General features: G+C 35.2%; 1 protein-coding gene across 1 annotated transcript; it reads left to right on the top strand.

Moving 5' to 3' along the window:
- Positions 1-13203: 13203 nt before the first annotated feature.
- On the top strand, positions 13204-14821 carry LOC115225434 (uncharacterized protein DDB_G0271670-like; the record flags this gene model as incomplete). The annotated part of the gene is made up of 3 exons (XM_029796423.1): positions 13204-13336; positions 13759-14313; positions 14802-14821. Coding segments are annotated over 3 exons (708 nt in total), but the record flags the coding sequence as incomplete, so codon positions are not given.
- Between the last annotated feature and the right edge of the window lie 7961 nt (positions 14822-22782).

Consider the following 22782-nt stretch of genomic DNA (forward strand, 5'->3'; position numbering starts at 1 on the left):
CTGCAAAGAAGGACAAGTCTATGTACTGACAGGGGAGTTAACCGCCCCACAACGAATGAGATCATCAAGATTCACTTGAAATTAAAGCTCTTCAGTGATAGCTACTCTATTGCTGAATGGTTTGGTAAAATCCCGGCTGTCGGTGTATCGTATTTATATGAATCAATGGCTGATTGGGCAAAATGGTAATGTGAAAACTGTAAATAAAGGCGGCTATACGCAATATAAAATCAAAAAGGAATAATTGAATTGTCACTAATTGCGACTGACGCTGCAAAAATAAGAGGTAAAAAGCTTCTTAGACGCAAAGAACCACACTTCTATGTACAGACAGAGGTAATAATATATGTAAAAGAAACTGCGATATACACACATTTTTACCATTTTATTCCCTACGTATGTTTTCCCATTATGGTTATCTGTAATATCTGCAATCGAAGTAGGAAGGTCAGTTTAAAGCTCAGCAACAGCATCTCACTAGAGGATCACTTTATTTCATTAAGTTACAGAGATCAAATGCCTCCGATTTAATCTTTGCAACATAATACAATGTAGTACTACTCTGGTAATCTGTTTCAGCACTGATTTGCACTTTGAACGTCCAATGCAGAAATTGGCGCTAACATCGATGGAGAAACGTACGGAGGGAAAAAATAGTAAAAACTAGTGCGAATTGTAAATTGTGCTACATTTCCTCTGTATATTATGCTCATTAATTCTAATTAGTACGGTAATAATCACGCCATTGTACGAGAAGTAGACTGGATGATAATAAGCTACGTGACGCTCAAGACTTAAAAGTAGCTATCGTAATCTAATTATAAAAGATCAATACTTTATAAAATATATATACATATATATTATATCGGAGCGATTGCAGCCCTACAGTATATGTTAGGTGCTTTGTAACAGCATTAGAACGTTTTAGCGCCTATTTCTAGCAATGTAGGTGTTATTCACACCCTTAGTCACGTTTACTTGGCGACTATAATTTTCTTTTACGGTATAATATTGCAAATAGCTGTTTTTATTAACTTTTTGCATACTCATTAGCGATCTGCTAAATTATCCATTCATTTTAATGATGAATATATATATATATATATATATATATATATATATATATATATATATATATATATATATATATATACATATATGAGAGGGAATCCACTAAAAGTGATATAAATATATATATCAGACTATATGTTTTCGCATGTATAAGTATATATATGTTTACATATATATATATATATATATATATATATATATATATATATATATATATATATATATATATATATATATATATAGATATATAGATAGATAGATAGATAGATAGATAGATAGATAGATAGATAGATAGATAGATAGATAGATAGATAGATAGATAGATAGATAGTTAGATAGATAGATAGATAGGGAAAGTTCACGAAAAAAACAAAAGACGAAGACAGGTGGTGTACAAAACAAACAGATGTATTAGTATAACGCTCAGAAATTGAAGAAGTCTTTTACGTTTCGAGCCTACGCTCTTCTACAGAAAGGGACACAGAAAAAACAAGGAGAGAAAAAATGTGAGTGGCTACCGATCTATCATGCCGACTATATATATTCGTACATGCATTTAAGTATATATATATATATATATATATATATATATATATATATATATATATATATATATATATATATATATATATGCTAGTAATGTGCATTCTTTGCCCTGTTTAGTTTACACATATATATAAATGTAAAAGAGGAAAAGAGTCACATATGCCATGATAAACCATATTCTCTGATTCTTTCTTTATAATCCTATTCTCTGCGTACATGTGTTTGTGCATGTATTAGCGTTTGCATGCTTGTGTGTGAGTGTGCTTGAGTATTTTCTTGTATGTACTACGGTTTCATATATCTATACACATGATATATAAGTATGTAAGTATTTTCATCGGAAAGAAATTTTCTTTTACGTTAAAGCAAAGGGTTCATTTCCGTCCTGATTTTTCTTTTTACGTTTGTGTTTGTGTGTGTATGTGTTTGTGTGTGTGTGTTTGTGTGTGTGTGTTTGTGTGTGCATACTCACAATAGAAAACTGTAGCACAAAAGCTAAAGTAGGTACTTCAGAACAGTAAAATAAAAATTCTCTAAATATTAATTGACAACACTAAAAATATATTCTTATTCTAAAAGGAAACATAATCAAAACTCTGAGCACAACAATTATATTTAACTCTCATCTCAAATCTGATGCCCTTCTGCCTGAAACAAAAATTTTATTATTACTATTATTATTAGGTGTAGTATTATTATCATCATCATCATCATCATCATCATCATCATCATCATTATTATTATTATTATTATTATTATTATTATTATTATTATTATTGCCATCATCATCATCATCATCATCATCATCATCATCATCATCATTATTGCTGCAGCAGCTATTGTTTAGGTTAATACTTATAATCCCGCTCAAGCATCGTTTCTATAATTAAAACTTTCATGTACTTCCAATGAATTCCTTTCTCCTCAAGGGTCATCTAATATTCTCGGCTTTAAACACAAACGCACTTACACACAGTGTGAGTGTATGTGTGTGTGTGTGTGTGTGTGTCAATATGTATTTTCATATATATATAAATATATATATATATATATATATATATATATATATGTATGTATGTATATATATGTATATATATATATGTACAAATATATATATATGTGTGCTTTTGTGTGTATGTATGCATGTTTGTATGAATGATATATAAATGTACATACACATATACAATGTATGTGTTTGCTTGTGTGTGAAAGTGTATTTTCACGCACCTATCAATGTATGCATGTATATACGTATGTGTGTGTGTGTCTACGCACGCTTATATATTTATGTACGCATAACGTGTACGTATGCACGTAAACATGCATATTTGTGGAGAAGTATGTATTTATATGTGTAAACGCATTTACACAACAACAATGAGTGATCTGAATAACACTTGAAGTGGCGGAAGTGGGCAAGACCAGAGGGAATAGATATGAAATTACCACTCGAGACTACAACCTAGCCAGTAGTGCACAGCTGAAATTTCATCATAAAAGAAAATCTAACGTACTTGAATACTAATAATTTACAATAAATTGCAGTGAGTATAAATGAACGGATGTCTGTAAGAAGGGAGCATAGTCCTCGATTTTGGAAAACACTTATTTTAGGAATATTATCGAGAGAAATTTCCAAAAACTTGAAGATACTGAAATTTCTTACGGTGGAAGAATGCAGAAGTATTTTCATTTGTACTAAGAATAGTCGCATGATTCTTTCAAATGTTGGTCTTGTTTACCATGAGAAATCATATTTCAGTAGGCTAACTGAAGGGATTTCTGCACATAAACCCCCATACCAGCACTACTTACGTCTATTATTGAAGCTAATGGTATTTATTGCCGTGCTGAATATATATCTTGGACAAATGAATCCCTGGGTCTCTCTTGTCACTGAATGTGACCATATTAGTCCTACAAAAAGCCGATCTAGTTAAAAAGGTGGGATCAATTATCGTAGGACGAAACTAACTTGCTTATGTTCACCTAGCCCGACGGTCATCAAGTAGGCATTGCTATACTCTATGCCCCAAGATCTGCAAAAATATTGCTGAATTGGAAATACATTATGGACAAAAGCACAAGTGTGCAAAAAATGTTGCTCATGACATTGACTAAATTATATACTATATAAATCTTGAAAGGTTGAAGGCCGTGTCGTGCAAGCAGGTCTTCTTAAGGCTTATTGTAAAAACGCATTAAAAAGATAATAAATCTACACACAGTTGCAAGAAGTGAGTGGCCATGCTCGATATATGAAAGTGTATGCGTGTGTATATATTTATATATATATGTGTGTGTATGTGAGTGTGTGTGTGTATGCGTGTCTGAGTACGCATATATATATATGTGTGTGTGTGTTTATATATATAAATATATGTGTATATATAAACATACATATTTATGCATATATACAGATTTGTATGTATGTATATATATTTATATGTATATACTTATATATGTGTATGTGTGTGTGTGTGTGTGTGTGTGTGTGCGTGTGTGTAAATCAAAATGTCAAGGAATGGAGTAGATAAAATCCAGGCTATATATATTTCATATCAAGAGGAAATGCGGAAGTGATAAATATCCAAGCGAGGTGTATACCGTAGGCTAAGTTTATCTTGATAATATGAAGTTTACTTTTTCGTAAGGAGTCCCATGTTAACACACGGAGGACTGCTTGGTAAAGGATTAGTTAAGCAAATCCTTAGAGAATAGGCAATAACCGATGTGACTTTTGTGTGTAAGAAATGTACCAAATTTTCACTTTTAAATTTACTCTTATAAACAGTAGACAGGATCAGGTTATGAGATATCCGCTCTGGATAAAATATACGTTTAAATGATTTAAAGAAACATAACTTACAGTCTATAATAATTATACTAGTTAAAATAATGTTTGTAATAATTAATATTTATGCAAATAATACTAATAAATAAAATTATAATGAAGACAGCAATGTTACTTGAGTTATAAACCCAAAATACATGAAATATCATTGAATAAATAATGTGCTCCATACCTTAAAACGTAAACAAAACTGCTACAATTAACTGTAATATAGATACACATTTTAAAACTACGATTCAACTGTAATACCAGTAGAAGTAATTATAAGGCTAGGAAGCTTGTTTGAATTAGTTCATTTTGAAAAACGTCGTGATGGGTTTTTGTTGAAATTGCAGTGACCAGGATGCATAATTGCATACAGCGTAATGTGTCGTTGCTGCAGTAGAAACATATGTTGGTCATTGTTGTATAAGTTGTAGAAAACGTTTTAAGAAAAAATGTTTGGGATATGAATAAATCTCCACCTTCCTCTTGGTTTTCGATTATATATACATTTATATATACTTATATACTTATAGACAGAACCAGGAAAAAACACCAAATAACGCCAACTTGAAATATGTATCCTCTGACCAAGTGGCAAACCAAACAAGTAACTCTTTTTTACTGACATACCTGGAAAATATGAAGGCCGACCTAAGCCAGGAGATCCAGCGAGCCATCACCAACCATCTATGCAAATCACAAGGACCACTCACCCATTACCAACTTCCCTTACCTCGACATTCCTGTTAAATGTACGTGGCATCAACCCATCAATTATTGCCCAAAAATGGAAGATCCCATATATAGAGAGTTGGCTTGCCGAAATGGCACATTGCTTCCCTTTCTTTATCCTTACCGAGACTCACCTGAACAACACCCATATGGACGCAGAGGTGAAAATAAAAGATTTCACCATTGTTCGTGCGGATCGCACAGACCGAAATAAGGGAGGGACAGCCATCTTTATCCATGACTCCTTTTCACTTGATGCCAAGGACACATTTCCCAATGGCTACTGTGAATCGGTATCAGTATACAACAAAGCCAAGGACATAACCATTGTTGGTCTTTACAGGCCTCCCCAGGCACCTCTAGAGTACTTTGAAGAGTGCCTTAGCAAAGTCAAGTCCTTCCTTCGGAAGTACCACTCCGGAAACATAATAGTGATGGGTGATTTTAACCTCCCTCATGTGAACTGGCCCACAAATACTCCGAAGTTAGGCAAGTGCTCTACATCAGATAGAGCAGCAGCAGAACTGCTCTTTAATCTGATGGATGAGTATTTCCTGACTCAGCTAGTGCTTGAACCAACGAGACAGAATAAAACGATCTTGGATCTGGTACTGACCAATCACTCTAGCTACGTTCACAGCATTTCAGTCGAAAAAACTCTCCTCTCAGACCACGACATGGTACTCTGCAATCTCAATTCCCGACGTATAAAAACCAAACCAGCCAATCCCACTCCATGGCACCCATTTGACAACATAAATTTCCACAAAGCGGACTGGGGAACAATCAGAAAGGATCTGTCTTCCATCGACTGGTCTTTTACTCTCAATTCCCCTCATATTGAGACCGCGTGGCAGCACTTTGAAACCATTGTCACCGACACATGCTCTAAACACGCTCCCAAGAAATCTACTAACACAAACAGAAACCGGCTCCCTAAAAAGAAAAAAACACTCATCAGGCGCATCAAAAGACTCAACAAAAAAATCAACCAATTAAAATATTCCCACACGCAACATCCACATTCAACAACAATGAAAAGACTAGAGCTGGAAAAACTTCATCTGCAGACTAACATGAAAACCTCCATTGAAAATCAAAGAGCTGTGGAGGAACAATGGGTAATCAAAAACATCAAACAGAACCCAAAAGTGTTCTATTCTTATGCAAATAAGCATAGAACCACTGTCTCACCTATTGGGCCATTGATTGATGAAAACGGCATTCCCCAACACGATGCTAAAGAAATGGCAGAAATACTGCAGAAACAATATTGCTCTGTCTTCAGTGTTCCCACTGATATTGATGTGAGGGAAACGAACGAAGCTGACTCCCAACACAAAATCGCAGACATGACCTTCACTGCCACCGACATCGTAGCAGCAATAAATGAGGTCAAACATTACTCTGCTGTAGGCCCTGATAGATTTCCCGCCAGTCTCCTGAAGGAATGTAGATATCAACTTGCAGTCCCTCTGACCAACCTCTGGAGAAACTCGTTAGACGCAGGTTATATACCGAAAAAGTTTCTATCCCAGTCGGTCATCCCGGTTTTCAAACAGGGAAACAGATCCCTCGCAGTCAACTATCGCCCAATCTCACTCACCTCCCACATCATTAAAGTGTTTGAAAGAGTGTTAAGATCAAGGATAGCTGATTTCCTGGAGACCCACAAACTCCTAAATTCAAATCAGCATGGCTTTCGCTGTGGCAGGGACTGTCTAACACAGCTCTTACACCACATTGAAGATGTACTCAAAGCCTTGGGAACAGGTTCGAACTCTGACGACATATACCTTGACTTCAGTAAAGCGTTCGACAGGGTAGACCATAACATCCTACTCTCAAAATTGGCAAATGTTGGAATCCGTGGAAAAGTTCTACGCTGGATTCAGTATTTCCTAGCGAATAGAACACAACATGTTGTAGTTGATGGAGTCCACTCAAACCCAGCAAAAGTCACCAGCGGTGTTCCCCAGGGAACTGTTTTGGGTCCGCTACTCTTCATAATTTATGTAAACGACCTTTCCAGTGTCGTACATCACTGCAAAGTGAAAATATTCGCTGATGACACTAAGCTCCAGCAAATCGTCAATGAAGAAGCAGACCGGACTCAACTCCAGTCTGACCTATATACTGTGAGTCAATGGGCAGACAGAAACAAAATGCAACTGAACGAGGGAAAATTTGAGCTGATGCATTTTGGAAGAAATTCCTCACTAAAACAACCATACTCTCTTCCTTCAGGGGAACCGCTCACAGCCTCTAACAATATCAGAGACTTGGGTGTAATTGTTGATGACGATCTCAGTTGGAGTGCACATATCAACAAGAAGGTCGATACAGCTCGTAGGATGAGTTCCTGGATCTTAAGAACTTTCCGGTCCAGAGAACAAGGTGTCATCATACCACTTTTTTCATCCTTTGTACGGCCACACCTTGAATACTGCTGCCCACTGTGGTCTCCTCACACAAGACAAAACATCTCCAGAATTGAGTTACCCCAGAGGGCTCTCACTAAACAAATTGAAGGCATGGCTGCTCTCGACTATTGGGATCGCCTTAAAGCCTTGAAACTTTACTCCCTCCAGCGTCGCCGTGAGCGGTACATCATTTGTACGATGTGGAAAATATACCGCCAACTTTGCCCAAACGACCTAAACATTAGCTTCAAGGTTCATCCGAGACTTGGACCACGGGCTATGCGTCCCCTGCCAAATTCAAGATCACAACATACATGTACACTGCAACATAATTTATTTTCCTCAACAGGCCCTGCCCTATTTAACATTGTCCCGAGGGAGATCAAAGAGGAAAAGGATCCCATCAACTTCAAACAGAGTCTGGATAGATTCCTTCAAAGAATACCAGATAAGCCACCCATAATTGGATACAACTCACCCAACAAGAACTCACTACTTGAACAAAACTTGACTTAAACAGGATTCGAATAATCCTATCAGGTGGTGCTATTAAGTTAGACATGGCCTGGACCAATCTCTGGTCGAAACATATCTAAGTTCTAAGTTTTATCTATATATTAGAGAATAATAAAAACTGCAAGTAGAAGTGTGTGAGAACAATCATTACTTTCTAGGTATTGCTGAAACAGAAAGTGCATATTAAAGGTGAGGCTGTCGGAGTGTGAAAATACTTGAAATCGTGAAATACCAAAGGAACCACTGAATAAATGATGATGATGATGATGATGATGATGATGATGATGATGATGATGATGGTGATTGTGAGATGGGAAATGAGACGGCGGTGAGACGGTGGGGGAAGAGAGACATGAGTTTAGCCATTAGAATTAGGGCTATTACTACAAGTCATTATGTTTTGTTACAATAACACCTTTATGACAGCCCTATAGAGGAAGTAAAACAAGGTGTCTAGATCGTTGGTTCGTTATTTTCCTAATTATATAATATAATTTTCCATTAGTTTGGCTGCATTCCAATGCAACATTAGAAATAGTAGTCAGTGTTAGAATCGTTAAAACGGCGGACAAAATGACTGGTCGAGTTTAGTTATATGCCTTTATTTTCTGAGTTCAAACTGAAGTATATTCGACCTTATTGTATTTCTTCCTTAAGTGTCATTGTTTAAACACTATTCAAGTACTGTTATCGATCTAATAAACGGTTCATCCGTAAATCTTTTGCCATGTGCCTATGGTAAGGATCAATGTAATTGAGCACAATATTAAAGACCACGAGCAAATGGTTGAAAATTACTTTGTGAAATTTAGTTACATCCCTTTACGTTCTTATTTCAAGTACATCAAGTTCGACTTTCTACTTGAATGTATGATCTCACTAAAATCGAATAAGAGCTAAAGTTGATTTAGACTTCTGTCTTTCTTCACAATTCGTGGCATTGCTCCTGTATATTAAGTCATTTCTATTATAGAATACAAGAACAAACTGGTTTGGTGAAATGTCACTTTATCAAAAGTTTGTTGTTACTTTCGTATTATAGTTGTTTAACCCACCGTAAATCCTGATGAATCCGAACTGTGATGAACACCTTTCCAGCCGTACCTCTAATATACTTCTCATTTATAGTGGAGACTTCATATTCAGTATATCGCTGTTTATTTTTATACTATATGATGCGATTTGAGGGAGGTTACTTACTGTGGTGGAGCCTCATTGAAGTTCTTTTAATCAGAAGACACAGTTCCTCTGGATATGTTACTACTCTTCAAAACTCGCATACAAACATATTTAAATTTAACATTGTTTCTATCGAGCAACTGAGATCGTTTCTTTGCAAAGGAAATTCGGGGAAAACAGTTTAGAAAGAAAATATAATGAAATGCACTTTCCAATATGTCAAGGCATGTCAGTACATTCTTAAACGCTTGTAGTTTATTTAGCAGTGTTCATGCAATGGTGGTGTTGCTTTCTTCTATGTCTTTGTGTCTAAATATATTCAAAAGTTCTAAGGGTGTAATTCACAAAAATAAAACTAATTGGCATGCTCTTGTAAACAACATTTTAACGTGCACTTTTGTGCTGTTTGTAGAGTCGTCTAAATTTTGGCATGTTAACATCCCAAAATATATTTCTTGGTAACTGCATATCGATTTCATTTGCTTCTGAATTGATTTCAATATATTTCCAATATTTTTCTTAGCAACACTTTACTTCATGTGCAGATGTTGCTGACCTTTATTTACTTTCGGTTAAACAGCAGGAGAAATATGAACCTGTTCGGGAGATAATTACTCCAATTCTTTTTAGGACGGGTCATAAATATGATGAGTAATGTTTTACTCTTAATATCGGCAGCATGTTAGTTCCAGATTATAGCAGTTTGTTGTAGATATATTAATAGACAATACGATTACCATTGCATTAAGAATTGTGTATATATGCTTGTCGTAGAGTGAGTAATTAGGTTTTAAGTGAACATTAGTTTGGAGGCACATTCCTAAAGGACTAGTATAATTTCTAGTTCAATTTAAGCGTAAATTTAAGGTAATTTACCAGTACAAGAATCGATCCAACTGCCACACAAATACTGAAAATCTAAATGCATATTTGCTACGAAGCATACATGCATATACACACGTAAATACATGAGTATGTATATGCATATACATACAAACACACACACATATACACACAGTCACGCACACATAGGTGTATGCGTTTATATTTATATTTGTATTTATATTTATATTTGTATTTATATTTGCATTTATTCTTAAAAATAATCACTACTATGCATGTTCAAATCTCATCTTTGCTAATAGGAATTTTATTATATTCCCAAATTGTTTGAAACAATAAAATTGCTAATCTTAACCTTCAAGTTCTATTTTCTATGTAAAGGGGTTTCTGTCGTTATTTCTGATTCATTGTTCCTGAATTCCTAATCCGATATCGGAGATTTTTTAAAATAATTTACTTTTGTTATCAACCAAGCATTTCTGAACCTATTTTCTTTCTTATCATATGGAGCATGTTCTAATCCTCTTTGATGTGGAGGTATGATAAATTATGGTGATAATATGGATATATATTTATCGAACAGAACAATTACAACCGTGAAGTATACAGCAGGATTGCGGATGAATTTGTGAGTGATAGTCGTCGAATGTGTGTGCGTGCGTCGGTCCGTGCGCACATGCGTGCGTGCTTGTATGTGTTCGTGTGTGCGTGTGCATGTGTCTGTGTGCGCGTAAGATAATGCGTGTATGTGTTCGTGTGTGTGTTTGTGGGTGTTTCAGTGCGCGTATATGTGCTTTTGGTGGCTCCCACCACTGCGGTTTGTTGATGTTGAAATGATTGTTAACGTATTTATTTTTCTAGTGCATTATTATTAATATGCGTTGGTTGATCATATGTAATGCGCGATATGTTGCTTAATGATAGTTTCGAAGTGGCATTTTATTCATTTTATTGCGAGGTTATGTATTTAAATTTTTCAATGTTTTTGTTTTCCTGGGCGTTGCATCTGTCGTGTTTATTGTCTTAATTTTGTTTCTGTATTGTTTGCTAGTTTACTAAATTATTAGCATATTCATTTATTGATTAGCATTGCGGTTGTTGAATTAATAGATTTTTGTAGTGATTTTAATGTTTTGTGTGACGAAGTAATAGTTAAAGTCTTTTCATGAAGCAGATATTATAAATACCATTTCATATTTATACGTGATAATCATTGCCTTCATGCTCCTATTAGCATGATTTAGTATTTGGTTGTATTTTTACATTTTTATCATATATATAGCATTCTCAAGAAAAATTAGAAAATTGATCATGAAGCCGATATTCGTGTTAAAATGCAGCGAAATATCTTATTATACAAATAGTATAAGCTTAAGAACAAACATTCATGAAACACCACAGAAAATAATTTCTTGATTTTTGAAAAGAAATCTGACGACAAGAGTTAAATGAAAAAGTATATATTTCATGTCCGGCTATAAGAAATCAGAATATGTCACCACTCCATTCCCATGATCCTGTCTAAATTTAGTCAGTAATGAGAAGTTCCACAAAATTTACGTCATACACAAGTTTTTTGAAATACTGTTCAAGGATTGTTGAAAGACGAGGAATTCCTATTATTTTAAACAAAAGGCAAGTGACTAAGAGGAAACACGAAATACTATATATCATCCGAAAAATATTTGATAGGTTAGTCGGAGTAATACTTTTTTAATGAAAATCTATTCCTTATAATGTTTTTGCATATAAGTAACTTATTTACATACTTTAGGTCAACAGTCTAAATGGATGAGATCAAACTTCTTTCACAGCAACAATATGGTTTCCTGTGCTATTATTCTGAATAATCTCATAGTCAATGTGTCATTCTTCTTCATTTTATTCTTATTTTGCTATCATGTACATTAAATGATGCGTCATTACACTTAGTGGCAAAAAACTTCCCAGACGGTTTTCTGCTAGCATGTTACATTTGATTTTAAGAAACTGCTATGATACGCATACCTGCCAATATCTTGAAGTGAAACATATACATATACATATATATATATATATATATATATATATATATATATATATATATATATATATATATATATATATATATATATATACCACAAAATTAGAAAATGGAGAAACATACTTAAATCAATAAAACATCAACTATCAGATGATACCCAATCAATACTTTATTATACCATTACATATCAGTAAAGGCATTATACAAAATATACAGTAAATGTAAATAGACAAAGAGATATAAGTATAAAATTTCAAATATAATATATATATATATATATATATATATATATATATATATATATATATATATATATATATATATATATGACTTGAAGGGAAAAGTTTCCAAGTAATTTGGATAAATAGTTATAGAATAAAAAATTTCAGAAATAGTCTCTCAAAGTAGCTAAAAAAAAGACCTTTGTAATCATAGTATATGAAAGCAATTGAATAAAGGCACCAGAGAAAAAGAGGAAGTGAGAATGAGAGAGTGAGTAATAGAGTGTATTTATTAGAAGGAAAGGAAGTGAAAGTAACTGAGAGTACAGAGAAAGACTACGGGTATTAAATGAAATCGCAAGGAAGGGTCACAAATTAATTTCTTGAGAAAGAAAAGAGATAATAAACCCCAACCACTAAAACCGCTCTCACCAGCACCGTCTCTCCATAACTTATACACAATCGTTAACTTTTATCACAATAGGGTTTTCGCTAAAAGATTTTATTTCTTTACCTCCTCTTTTCACTATCCCTCTTTCACACAATGGCCTATGAGAAACTAAAAAGAAAAATACAATTGTAGTTTTTGTGAAATTCATTTATGAAAAAAAAAAAATGTCGAAATGTAACCACTCGACTTCAGAAGTCGAGTGAGCATTGCGCCTCATTTATATCTTTTCATATTTCCATTCGTTTTCTTAAATCTTTTCGTCTTAATTCATCTTCTTTTTGTATTTTAAGTTCACCGAGTTTGTTTGTCTTGCTTTGTATTATCCCATTCTGTATATAGCCCCTTGTGGGTAATTAAAAAAATCACCTCTTTCACGTATTACTTCTTCTTCTTCTTCTTCTTCTCCTTCTTCTTCTTCTTCTTCTTCTTCTTCTTCTTCTTCTTCTTCTTCTTCTTCTCCTCCTTCTTCTTCTTCTTCTTCTTCTACTTCTTCTCCTCTTCTTCTTCTTCTGCTTCTCCTTCTTTTTCCCCTCCTCCTCTTTCTTCTTCTCCTTCTTCATCTTCTTCTTATTCTTATTCTCAATCTTCTTCTTCTTCTTCTTCTTCTTCTTCTTCTCCTCCTTCTTTTTCTCCTCCACCTCCTTCTTCTTCTTCTTTCTTCTTCTTCTTCTTCTTCTTCTTTTCCTGCTCCTCCTCCTTCTTCTTCTTCTTCTTTTCTTTCTTTTCTTTCTTTCTTTCTTCTCCTTCCTCTTTTTTTTCTTCTTCTTTTTCTTCTCCTTCTTCTTCTCCTTCTTCTTCTTCTTCTTCTTCTTCTTCTTCTTCTTCTTCTTCTCCTTCTTTTTCTTCTCCTCCTCCTCCTTCTTCTTCTTCTTCTTCCCCTTATTCTTCTTCTCCTTCTTTTTCTTCTCCTCCTCCTTCTTCTTCTTCTTCTTCTTCCCCTTCTTCTTCTTTTTCTTCTTCTTCTTCTCCTTCTCCTCCTTCTTCTACTTCTTCTTTTTCTTCTTCTTCTTCTTCTTCTTCTTCTCCTTCTTCTTCTCCTACTTTTTCATTTTCTTCTTCTTCTTTTTCTTCTTCTTCTTCTTTTTCTTCTTCTTCTTTTTCTTCTTCTCCTTCTTCTTCTCCTTCTTTTTCTCATCCTCCTCCTTCTTCTTATTCTTCTTCTTCTTCTCCTTCCTCTTCTTCTTCTTCTTCTCCTTCTTCTTCTTCTCCTTCTTTTTCTTCTCCTCCTCCTCCTCCTTCTTCTTCTTCTTCTTCCCCTTCTTCTTCTCCTTCTTTTTCTTCTCCTCCTCCTCCTCCTCCTTCTTCTTCTTCTTCTTCCCCTTCTTCTTTTTCTTCTTCTTCTTCTCCTTCTCCTCCTTCTTCTTCTTCTTCTTCTTTTTCATTTTCTTCTTCTTCTTTTTCTTCTTCTTCTTTTTTTTCTTCTTCTTCTTCTTCTTCTTCTTCTTCTTCTTCTACCAGCATCAGCATCGGTATCATCATCATCATTCTCAATACCCCTTCAAATTCTCTACCAACCATTAGATATCTATTCTTTCCCTACTCATATTATTGATGTTGGTTTAGTTGGACCGCCATCGTTATATCATCGTCATGCCTTTGCAGTTTTAGTCATTTTGGTTGCAGCTGTTGTTTCCACAGTGATCGTCGTAAATGAAGCTATCTTTACCGTTGTTGTTTTAGTTGCGTCGCTAGTTGTCATCGTCGGAGCTGTTGATCTTCTTGTTGATCTTCTTTGTTGTTAACGATGTTTTGTCGTCTGCTACTTAACATCATTTTACCAATGATTTTGCTGCCGTTGTTAGTGATAAGCTTGTCATCTTCGAAGACGATGTTATTTTCCTTCTTGCCATCACTGTCGTCGTTGTTGAAAATGGCGTCATCGATGTAAATATTATCGTCGTCAATGATTATTATTTTATTATATTTAAGTATATTTTGTTTGTTGTTGTTATTACAGGCGCCAACGTTCTCTTCTAAACATCAATATAACAGTTGTAGTTTTAGTTGCTGTAGATACATATTTCTTGTAAAATGGACGCCACGGTGGAATTGATATGACAACTTGCCTTTCTTCCACCATTAACTGGTAGAATGACCAGCCTTTTGATATATGAGTATGTGTTCGTAGCTAAGCATAAGAAGCGGATATTTTGTAAAATGCTAGATGTCGGATATATATATATATAATCAGCCGAAATTGCTAAGATGATCTGGTTCTTGACTGATGACTGAGGGCTTCGTATGTCCCGTCCTGTGGTTCTTGTGTCGTCTCTGTGGTGTTTCATGTTCTTGTCCATGTCTGTAATTATTTTTACTGTTTACCTATATATATATATATATATATATATATATATATATATATATATATATATATATATATATATATATATATATATATATATATATATATATATATATATATATATATATATATATATATATATATACATATATACATAAATATACATATGTATATATGTATATCTATCTATCTATCTATATATATATATATGCATATATACATATGTACATATGTATATATATATATATATGTACGTATATATATGTATACATATGTATATATCTATCTATCTATCTATCTATCTCTCTCTCTCTATATATATATATACATATGTATACATGTATATATATATATATATATATATATATATATATATATATATATATATATATATGTGTGTGTGTGTGTGTGTGTGTGTGTGTGTGTGTGTGTGTGTGTGTATGTGTGTGTGTGTGTATGTGTGTAGCACCCACCGTACTCACCACATTTAGCACCTGCAGATTTCCATCTCTTCCCCAGATGAAAATGCAGCTCAAAGGTCACCGTTTTAACATCGTTGTCGAGATCGGGAGCAATTCGCAGAAGGTCTAAGATTCGCTTACAGAGTACAATTACCAAGCCGAATTCCAAGAGTTTGCAGGATCGCTGGGAACGGTGTATTACTATGCAAGTTGGCAATTTCGAAGAAGATAATATTAAAGCTTAGGGATATAACCTATTTTTTATTCAGCATAACTAGGCTGGGAACCTTTCAATGCTACCTCGTATATTGATTGATTGATTGATTGATTCTAGTTTCAGCTTATGAGCTGTGGCCATGCTGGGGCACCGCCATTTGGTGTTGCTACTTGGTTTCACTTCATGGAGGCTTTCTAGCAACTGCTATTTGGTGCATGAGAGAGTTCGATGCAGCTGCCCTCATCTGCCCCTCCTGCCTTGAAGTTGGTTCATCTGGGACACCTGACAGGAAGAGATCCAGCTTCATTTTAAAGACATCTGTATCCACCCCATGTAGGTCTCTCAGGTTCTTCGGGAGGATATTGAAGAGCTGTGGGCCTCGGAAGCCCAGGCTATCACAGAATCTTGTCCTACATCTTGATGGCAGGTTTGGAGTCCTAGGCACCACGCAGTGGCGCCCAGTTCTGGCATTTGCGTAACTCTCGATGCCAAAGTTCAGGACACTTCCCTCCAGGATCTTCCAGATGGAAGATATATGTATATATATATGTATATATATATTTATTTATATATATATATATATATATAATATATATATATATATATATATATATATATATTTATCTATCTATCTATCTATCTATCTATCTATCTATCTATATCTATCTCTCTCTCTCTCTCCCTCTCTCTCTCTCTATATATATATATATATATTGTTGTGTCTAGGTAGAGTCATTATGCCAATATTATTGATACACCCACTGATTCAGTTTTACTCATTATTAAACGAAAATATATATATATATATATATATATATATATATATATATATGTATGTGTGGTGAACGTGTGCATGTGTGTATGTGTGCCTGTATGTTATATACTTATATATGAAAAAGTATATACCTATGTATCTATGTATATGTGACTGTGTGCTTGGTGATGTGAATATGTGTGTGAGTGTCTGCCTCATTAAATACATGGGTGTGTCCAAGTTTTGTCAGTTATTCTGCTTTCAACTTTTCGCCTTTACTTATTAATTTTTTACAGTTTCGAACAAAAATGTTCCTAAATCCATATTCAACTTTTTCAGTACCACATGGTCTCATTTTCAAGAAGTGTTTCTTATAGAGTGCTTTAATTCAAGGGGAATTTTCCGCTAAAGTCATTGTCGCATTAGCTTTATACGTCAGTAGTCACGTGTTGATTGGTTTGTTTCGCTCAATTTTTTTTTACCGTTAGAGTTCATATCAGAACATACGTGTTTATTTTTTTGATGCGTGTTAGCGTATTAATATTAGAAACAAAAAATTTCAGCAGCTGTCAGGTAAAACTTAGAGCGTTTTTAGTCATCACCTTATGAGAGTGTCCTCTCTTTACTATGACATTACTGCCACGTTGCACCGAGTAATTTTAGCCCACTTTGTATTGGGTTGTCCGGAAAATTAGTGCATATATTTAAAGGAAAGTAAAAGGTCAACAAATACTTGCCATTACATTTTTAAACAACCAAATATGAAACATTTTGTTGCATAATGCCTCTCCATCTTTCCTTTAACTTGAAAATACCCTCTTCCCAGAATTGAGGTGGTTTCATGACAAAGAATTTATCAATTTAACTTTTTTTTTACCAGAATTGTGCAGATTTCTTCGAGAGTTTATTTACCAACTAACTTGGTGGCCTCGTAGAGATTCTTACAGCTCTGAGAAATTTACGTTACATCAGAATCAAATTACGAATACAGTTCTATATTTAAGAGATGAGGAATTGTGTACATTATTTGCATTATTTACAGTTGACAGATTTTTGTCCTCATCTTATCTATTGTTAACACTACGTTTCGGCTGATATACCCTCCACAGCTTGCGCCAGGTGTCTTGGGAAAATTTCGAACCTGTATTCTCATTCCTAAGGTATTTTTCGATGTTGCTTTTGCTGTTGTTGTTGTTGTTATCATCATCATCATCATCATCATCATCATCATCATCATAATTATTATTATTATTATTATTATTATTATTATTATTATTATTATTATTATTATTATTATTATTATTATTATTATTATTATTATTCAGGTCACTGCCTGGAATCGAACTCTTAACCACTACGCCATATGTCCGTAATAATAATAATAATAATAATAATAATAATAATAATAATAATAATAATAATAATAATAATAACAACAACAACAACTTCGAAAAATAGCTTAGGAATGAGAAGCCAGGTTCGAAATTTCCTAAAAGACACCTGATGAAGGCTGGAGTGTGTAACAGACGAAAAGGAACAAAATAAGGACAAATATCCGTCAACTGTAAATAATGTAATTAATGTACAAATTACGAATATTTATTATCGGCTTGAAACATTAACCAGAAAGCATCGTAGACAAGGCAAGCATCAAACAAGTAATTTTCACAAGCAACGTCAAAGTTGACTCAAATCTGTACCTCTACACTGTCTGAAACAGTATAGAGGTACGTCACACTAACTGGACGTACATTTCAATAGGTCAGTTTTGTCGTATGATGCCATACTGTTTCTAGCAGAGAAAAACAATTGTGCATGAAATACTCAGTCAATCACATGCTGCTTTAATGAAGAAGTTGTTCTGTAGATTATGACCAAGGAATATTCATTGTCGAAACCGACGAAAATCCACTTTATTTTTATAATGTAAATACCTTGGAAGCTTCTTTTATTATATAATATATATGTGATGACTTATGGAAGATATCTAATATAAGATATATTAAAGATTACAAATATCGCCTATCAGAAAACTTGCTTCTTTCTAATTAGAGATTTAAATCTCTTGCCTTGTCTTAACAAGATGTTAATACATTGTAAATTTAAATGTAATTATCTAAAGGCGATGCGTATATAAGTGTTTTAGTGACTAATATATGAAATAGTTACTAATAAGCGTCCTTTCCGTGAAACCGTGTTAATTTTTTATTTACTTGGAGCTTAAATCGAAAAGGCTAACAATATTGTGCGAACTTTGTGCTTTCGTGAAGAATCACCGACAGGATCAAATCCTCTTCTCCAAAGTAATTTCAGCACATTACAAGTTGTAAATCTGAACACACCACGACCTAATTATTTGACAACTAAATTGAATAACACCCGCTGACAATCGGTTTAGATGAAAAAACAAAATAATCTTGTCTTATCAGCTCAACCACCAGTGCATCGAGGAATTTGCACTCGTTTGCATTTTACAGATAGAAGCAGAAGTAAACTCTTTAAGATTCAATTTTGTTTTACAGTTGCTTCGTTTTACTAACTGATATATACGTGGAAGGAAAGTGTGTAGCGTGTGATTGTCGCAATGACTATTGCAGAGAAAATTGGGCAGAGAACCTGCATCAAATTTTGCCATAAGCTTGGTAATACCTACTCAGAAGACTACGCAAAGTTTTCAAAGAGGTTACATCGTTCTCGACACAATCAAGGAGATCTTGTGCAACTGAAACCAGAGTGTTATTTTGGTCAACTGAGTGCAGTTTTCGCGCAAACTTGGCAGACACGTGCCTCATACTCAAATCTTCGCTTTTAATGGACTGAACGGAACCGTAACTAATCTGCACATCCTTTGATAACTCACAGATGGTGATTCGACGTCTTCCCCTCACAGCTGCTCGCACATCTGTGATGTTTTCCTCAGTTCTGCTGATTGCGGGTCGCCCAGAACCCTCAGCAATATCGACATTTTTCGGCGATCTTGGAAACGTCTGAAACACTTGTACACTTCTAAGAATTTCATACACTCCTCTCCATACACTTTCTGCAACTTTGCGTAGGCCTCTGAGCAGGTATCACCATGACAACTTTCTCTGCCACGTTCACTACGACGTTCACCCGTTACACATCTTCCTTCCAAGCGCTGCTGTAAACAGCGGAAGTGAACTAGAACGCGAAAACGTAGTGCGCATGCACAACAGCGTTCATGGTCACTCTGTGCCAAGCGGCTTTATTCTGCGTGCTTTAGCTTCGATACTATAGAAACAGTCTGATACGTATTGATCATATATATATGTATATATATTATCCAAACATGAACAATGAGAAAACACAACAACGCGAGGACGTGGAACAAGTATAGTGTTATTGGACGCTCATGAAAGGAGAGAAAAGTAGGATTTAACGTTTCGTCAGAAACATAGAAAAAGGAAATTTCCAATGAAGGGAAGACAGAGAATGAAAATCGCCAACGATAAACACGCGGTCACATATTGAATATATATATATATATATGTATGTATATATAGTGACGTCTATTTGCCATATAAATATGGCTAACCCCTAAGGGTAGATGCTATTGTAGTTTGCAGCCCCAGGAGGACACCTCCTCCAGCTGGCTATAGACACACTTTCTGTGCCCTATCAGTATTTGCAAAGGGAAGCCATCCTTCCCGTCTTCAACTTATGATACACACGAACTCGAGTTTCTGGGTATTGACCCGTCATCGGCGTGTGACAATCACAGTTGTCGATGAGAAGCAGGTTCCCTTCACAAATGCTTCACAGTAGCATCCACCCTTAGGGGTTAGCCATATTTATATGGCAAATAGACGTCACGATGTGTTGTAGCTACTGTTTATAACTCGCTCTGAGATTTATTATTGCTTGTTTACACTTTTTCGATATCAGTGTCTATCGATACTGGAAAAAGGTTTAAGTATTTGTGAAGGGAACCTGCTTCTCATCAACAACTGTGATTGTCACACGTCGATAACGGGTCAATACTCAGAAACTCGAGTCCGTGTGTATCATAAGTTGAAGACGGGAAGGATGGCTTCCCTTTGCAAATACTGATAGGGCACAGAAAGTGTGTCTATAGCCGGCTGGAGGAGGTGTCCTCCTAGGGCTAAAAACTACAGTAGCATCTACCCTTAGGGGTTAGCCATACTTATATGGCAAATAAACGTCACGATTTGTTGTAACTACTGTTTATAACTCGCTCTGAGATCTTTTATATACATATATACATATATTTACATTTATAATCGGTAGCACAGAATGAGATTAGGTCAGCAAGGAAACTATTTGAGCAGGAAGTCTTTGATAGTGGACCAACAACGCACTTAGTTTACGGGACGTCTTCATTTGAATCTCCACCCAATGAATCACGGACAATTTAATTCATTGTCCCATCATTATATTCAGTAAAGATAATATTAGAAGAAAAATCGATTTATTTGATTAATTATCACATGATTATCACATCACAATGCTATTACAAATAGTCATTAATTATCATATCAATGTCCACATAGTTTAATTCAAATAATGTACTTTGTTATTTCCATTATACCAAAGCTAATTCATGGATGGATTTGAAATTAAAGGGAATTATCTAAACAGACTGACACACGAATTCTTTATGGTTTCTAACTGGAAAAATTCTTTCCATAATTTTATAACCCATTACAAACAACTCGTCTATAGAAATCATTCGAAAACTTCGAAATTCATTTTTATGTGAAGGCAGATATAGTAAAACATAATACGTATTATGCGTTATCATGCAGCATAAATTTTAATAGCCAGCAGAAGTTGTAAGATAGCGGTTTGTGAAGGACTGTTGGCCCATCCAAGGTCGATAGTATTTTCTCCTCTATTCACTTCGTAGAAAGCAGGCAAGTATAAAAAAAAAACTACTGAAAACCTCGTACGTTTGTGGAAGGATTAATATAGCCGATAGTAAAACGTAACTGTTTACCATATGCCACCTTAACATTCCGAAAATTACAATGTCCCACAATACCACGCTTGAAGATTTTCTGATAACGTATCAGAACAGCATGTGCCTTGTCAAAACGCTTTACATATTCTCTCGTGACTGCTTCGTCTTATATTTTTTTTCCTTCCGAATTTCTAGAGAATATACCAATAATGTAGTCGTGTAGTGGAAAGAGTAGTGGTGGTTGTGGTGGTGGTGATTTTTGTTATTGCAGCGGTGGTGGTGGTGGTGGTGGTGGTGGTGGTGTTGGATGTAGTGGTTGAGTGTATGCAATGGCGGTAGTGTTGTTCTTGCTGATGCTAAGACGGTGGCAGCGGTGGTAGTTTGGTTCATTTGGTGGTTGCTAGTTGTGGTGATGCTGGCGGTAGTGAGGGCTTCATGATGGAAGAGGGTAGTGGTTGTATTTTGGTAAAAGAAGTGGGGGTATAGATGATGTTGTTAGAGAAGAGGGGTCGTAATGCTTGTGATTTAGTGAATGCGGCGGTGCCAAGCAATGGCTGCTGCTGAAATGATGATGCCAGTGGATGAAGGTAGCTGAGTTGGTTTGTGAGATGTAATGACGATAAAGTAGTGGAGATAGGACGAATGCGAAGGCTGATGAATGTTAGGTGATGGGACGGTGGTAGTGGATTTAGAAAGAGTGACTGTTTGACTTACCCCGGAATTTCGCGGGAATGTAATAACAGCAGTTGTTGGGGGTGGAAGTAGTACAGATGACGATGGAAGTGGATGTGGTCGTCAAGCTACTGATTCTAGCGAAGTTCGTTATTAGTTCTGATAGTGGAGTTGACGGTGGTGTTAGTGGTCGTGACGGTGATGACGGAGATAGTCTGTAGCCTGTAATAACTAGTCACAATAGGTTCGTACCAGTGATGATCATGACAGCTGCAATAGTAGTAGTAGTAGTAGTAGTAGTAGTAGTAGTAGTAGTAGTAGTAGTAGTAGAAGTAGTGGTGGTGGTGGTGGTGGTGGTGGTGGTGTAGTGGTGGTAGTAGTAGTAGTAGTAGTAGTATTAATAATGGTGGTGGTGATGGTGGTGGTGGTAGTAGTGGTGGTGGTGGTAGTAGTAGTAGTGGTGGTTGTGGTGGTGGTGGTAGTAGTAGTAGTAGTAGTAGTGGTGGTGGTGGTGGTGGTGGTGGTGGTGTAGTGGTGGTAGTAGTAGTAGTAGTAGTAGTAGTAGTAGTAGTATTGATAATGGTGGTGGT

This window comes from Octopus sinensis, linkage group LG1, assembly GCF_006345805.1.
Source record: "Octopus sinensis linkage group LG1, ASM634580v1, whole genome shotgun sequence".
Taxonomy (NCBI): domain Eukaryota; kingdom Metazoa; phylum Mollusca; class Cephalopoda; order Octopoda; family Octopodidae; genus Octopus; species Octopus sinensis.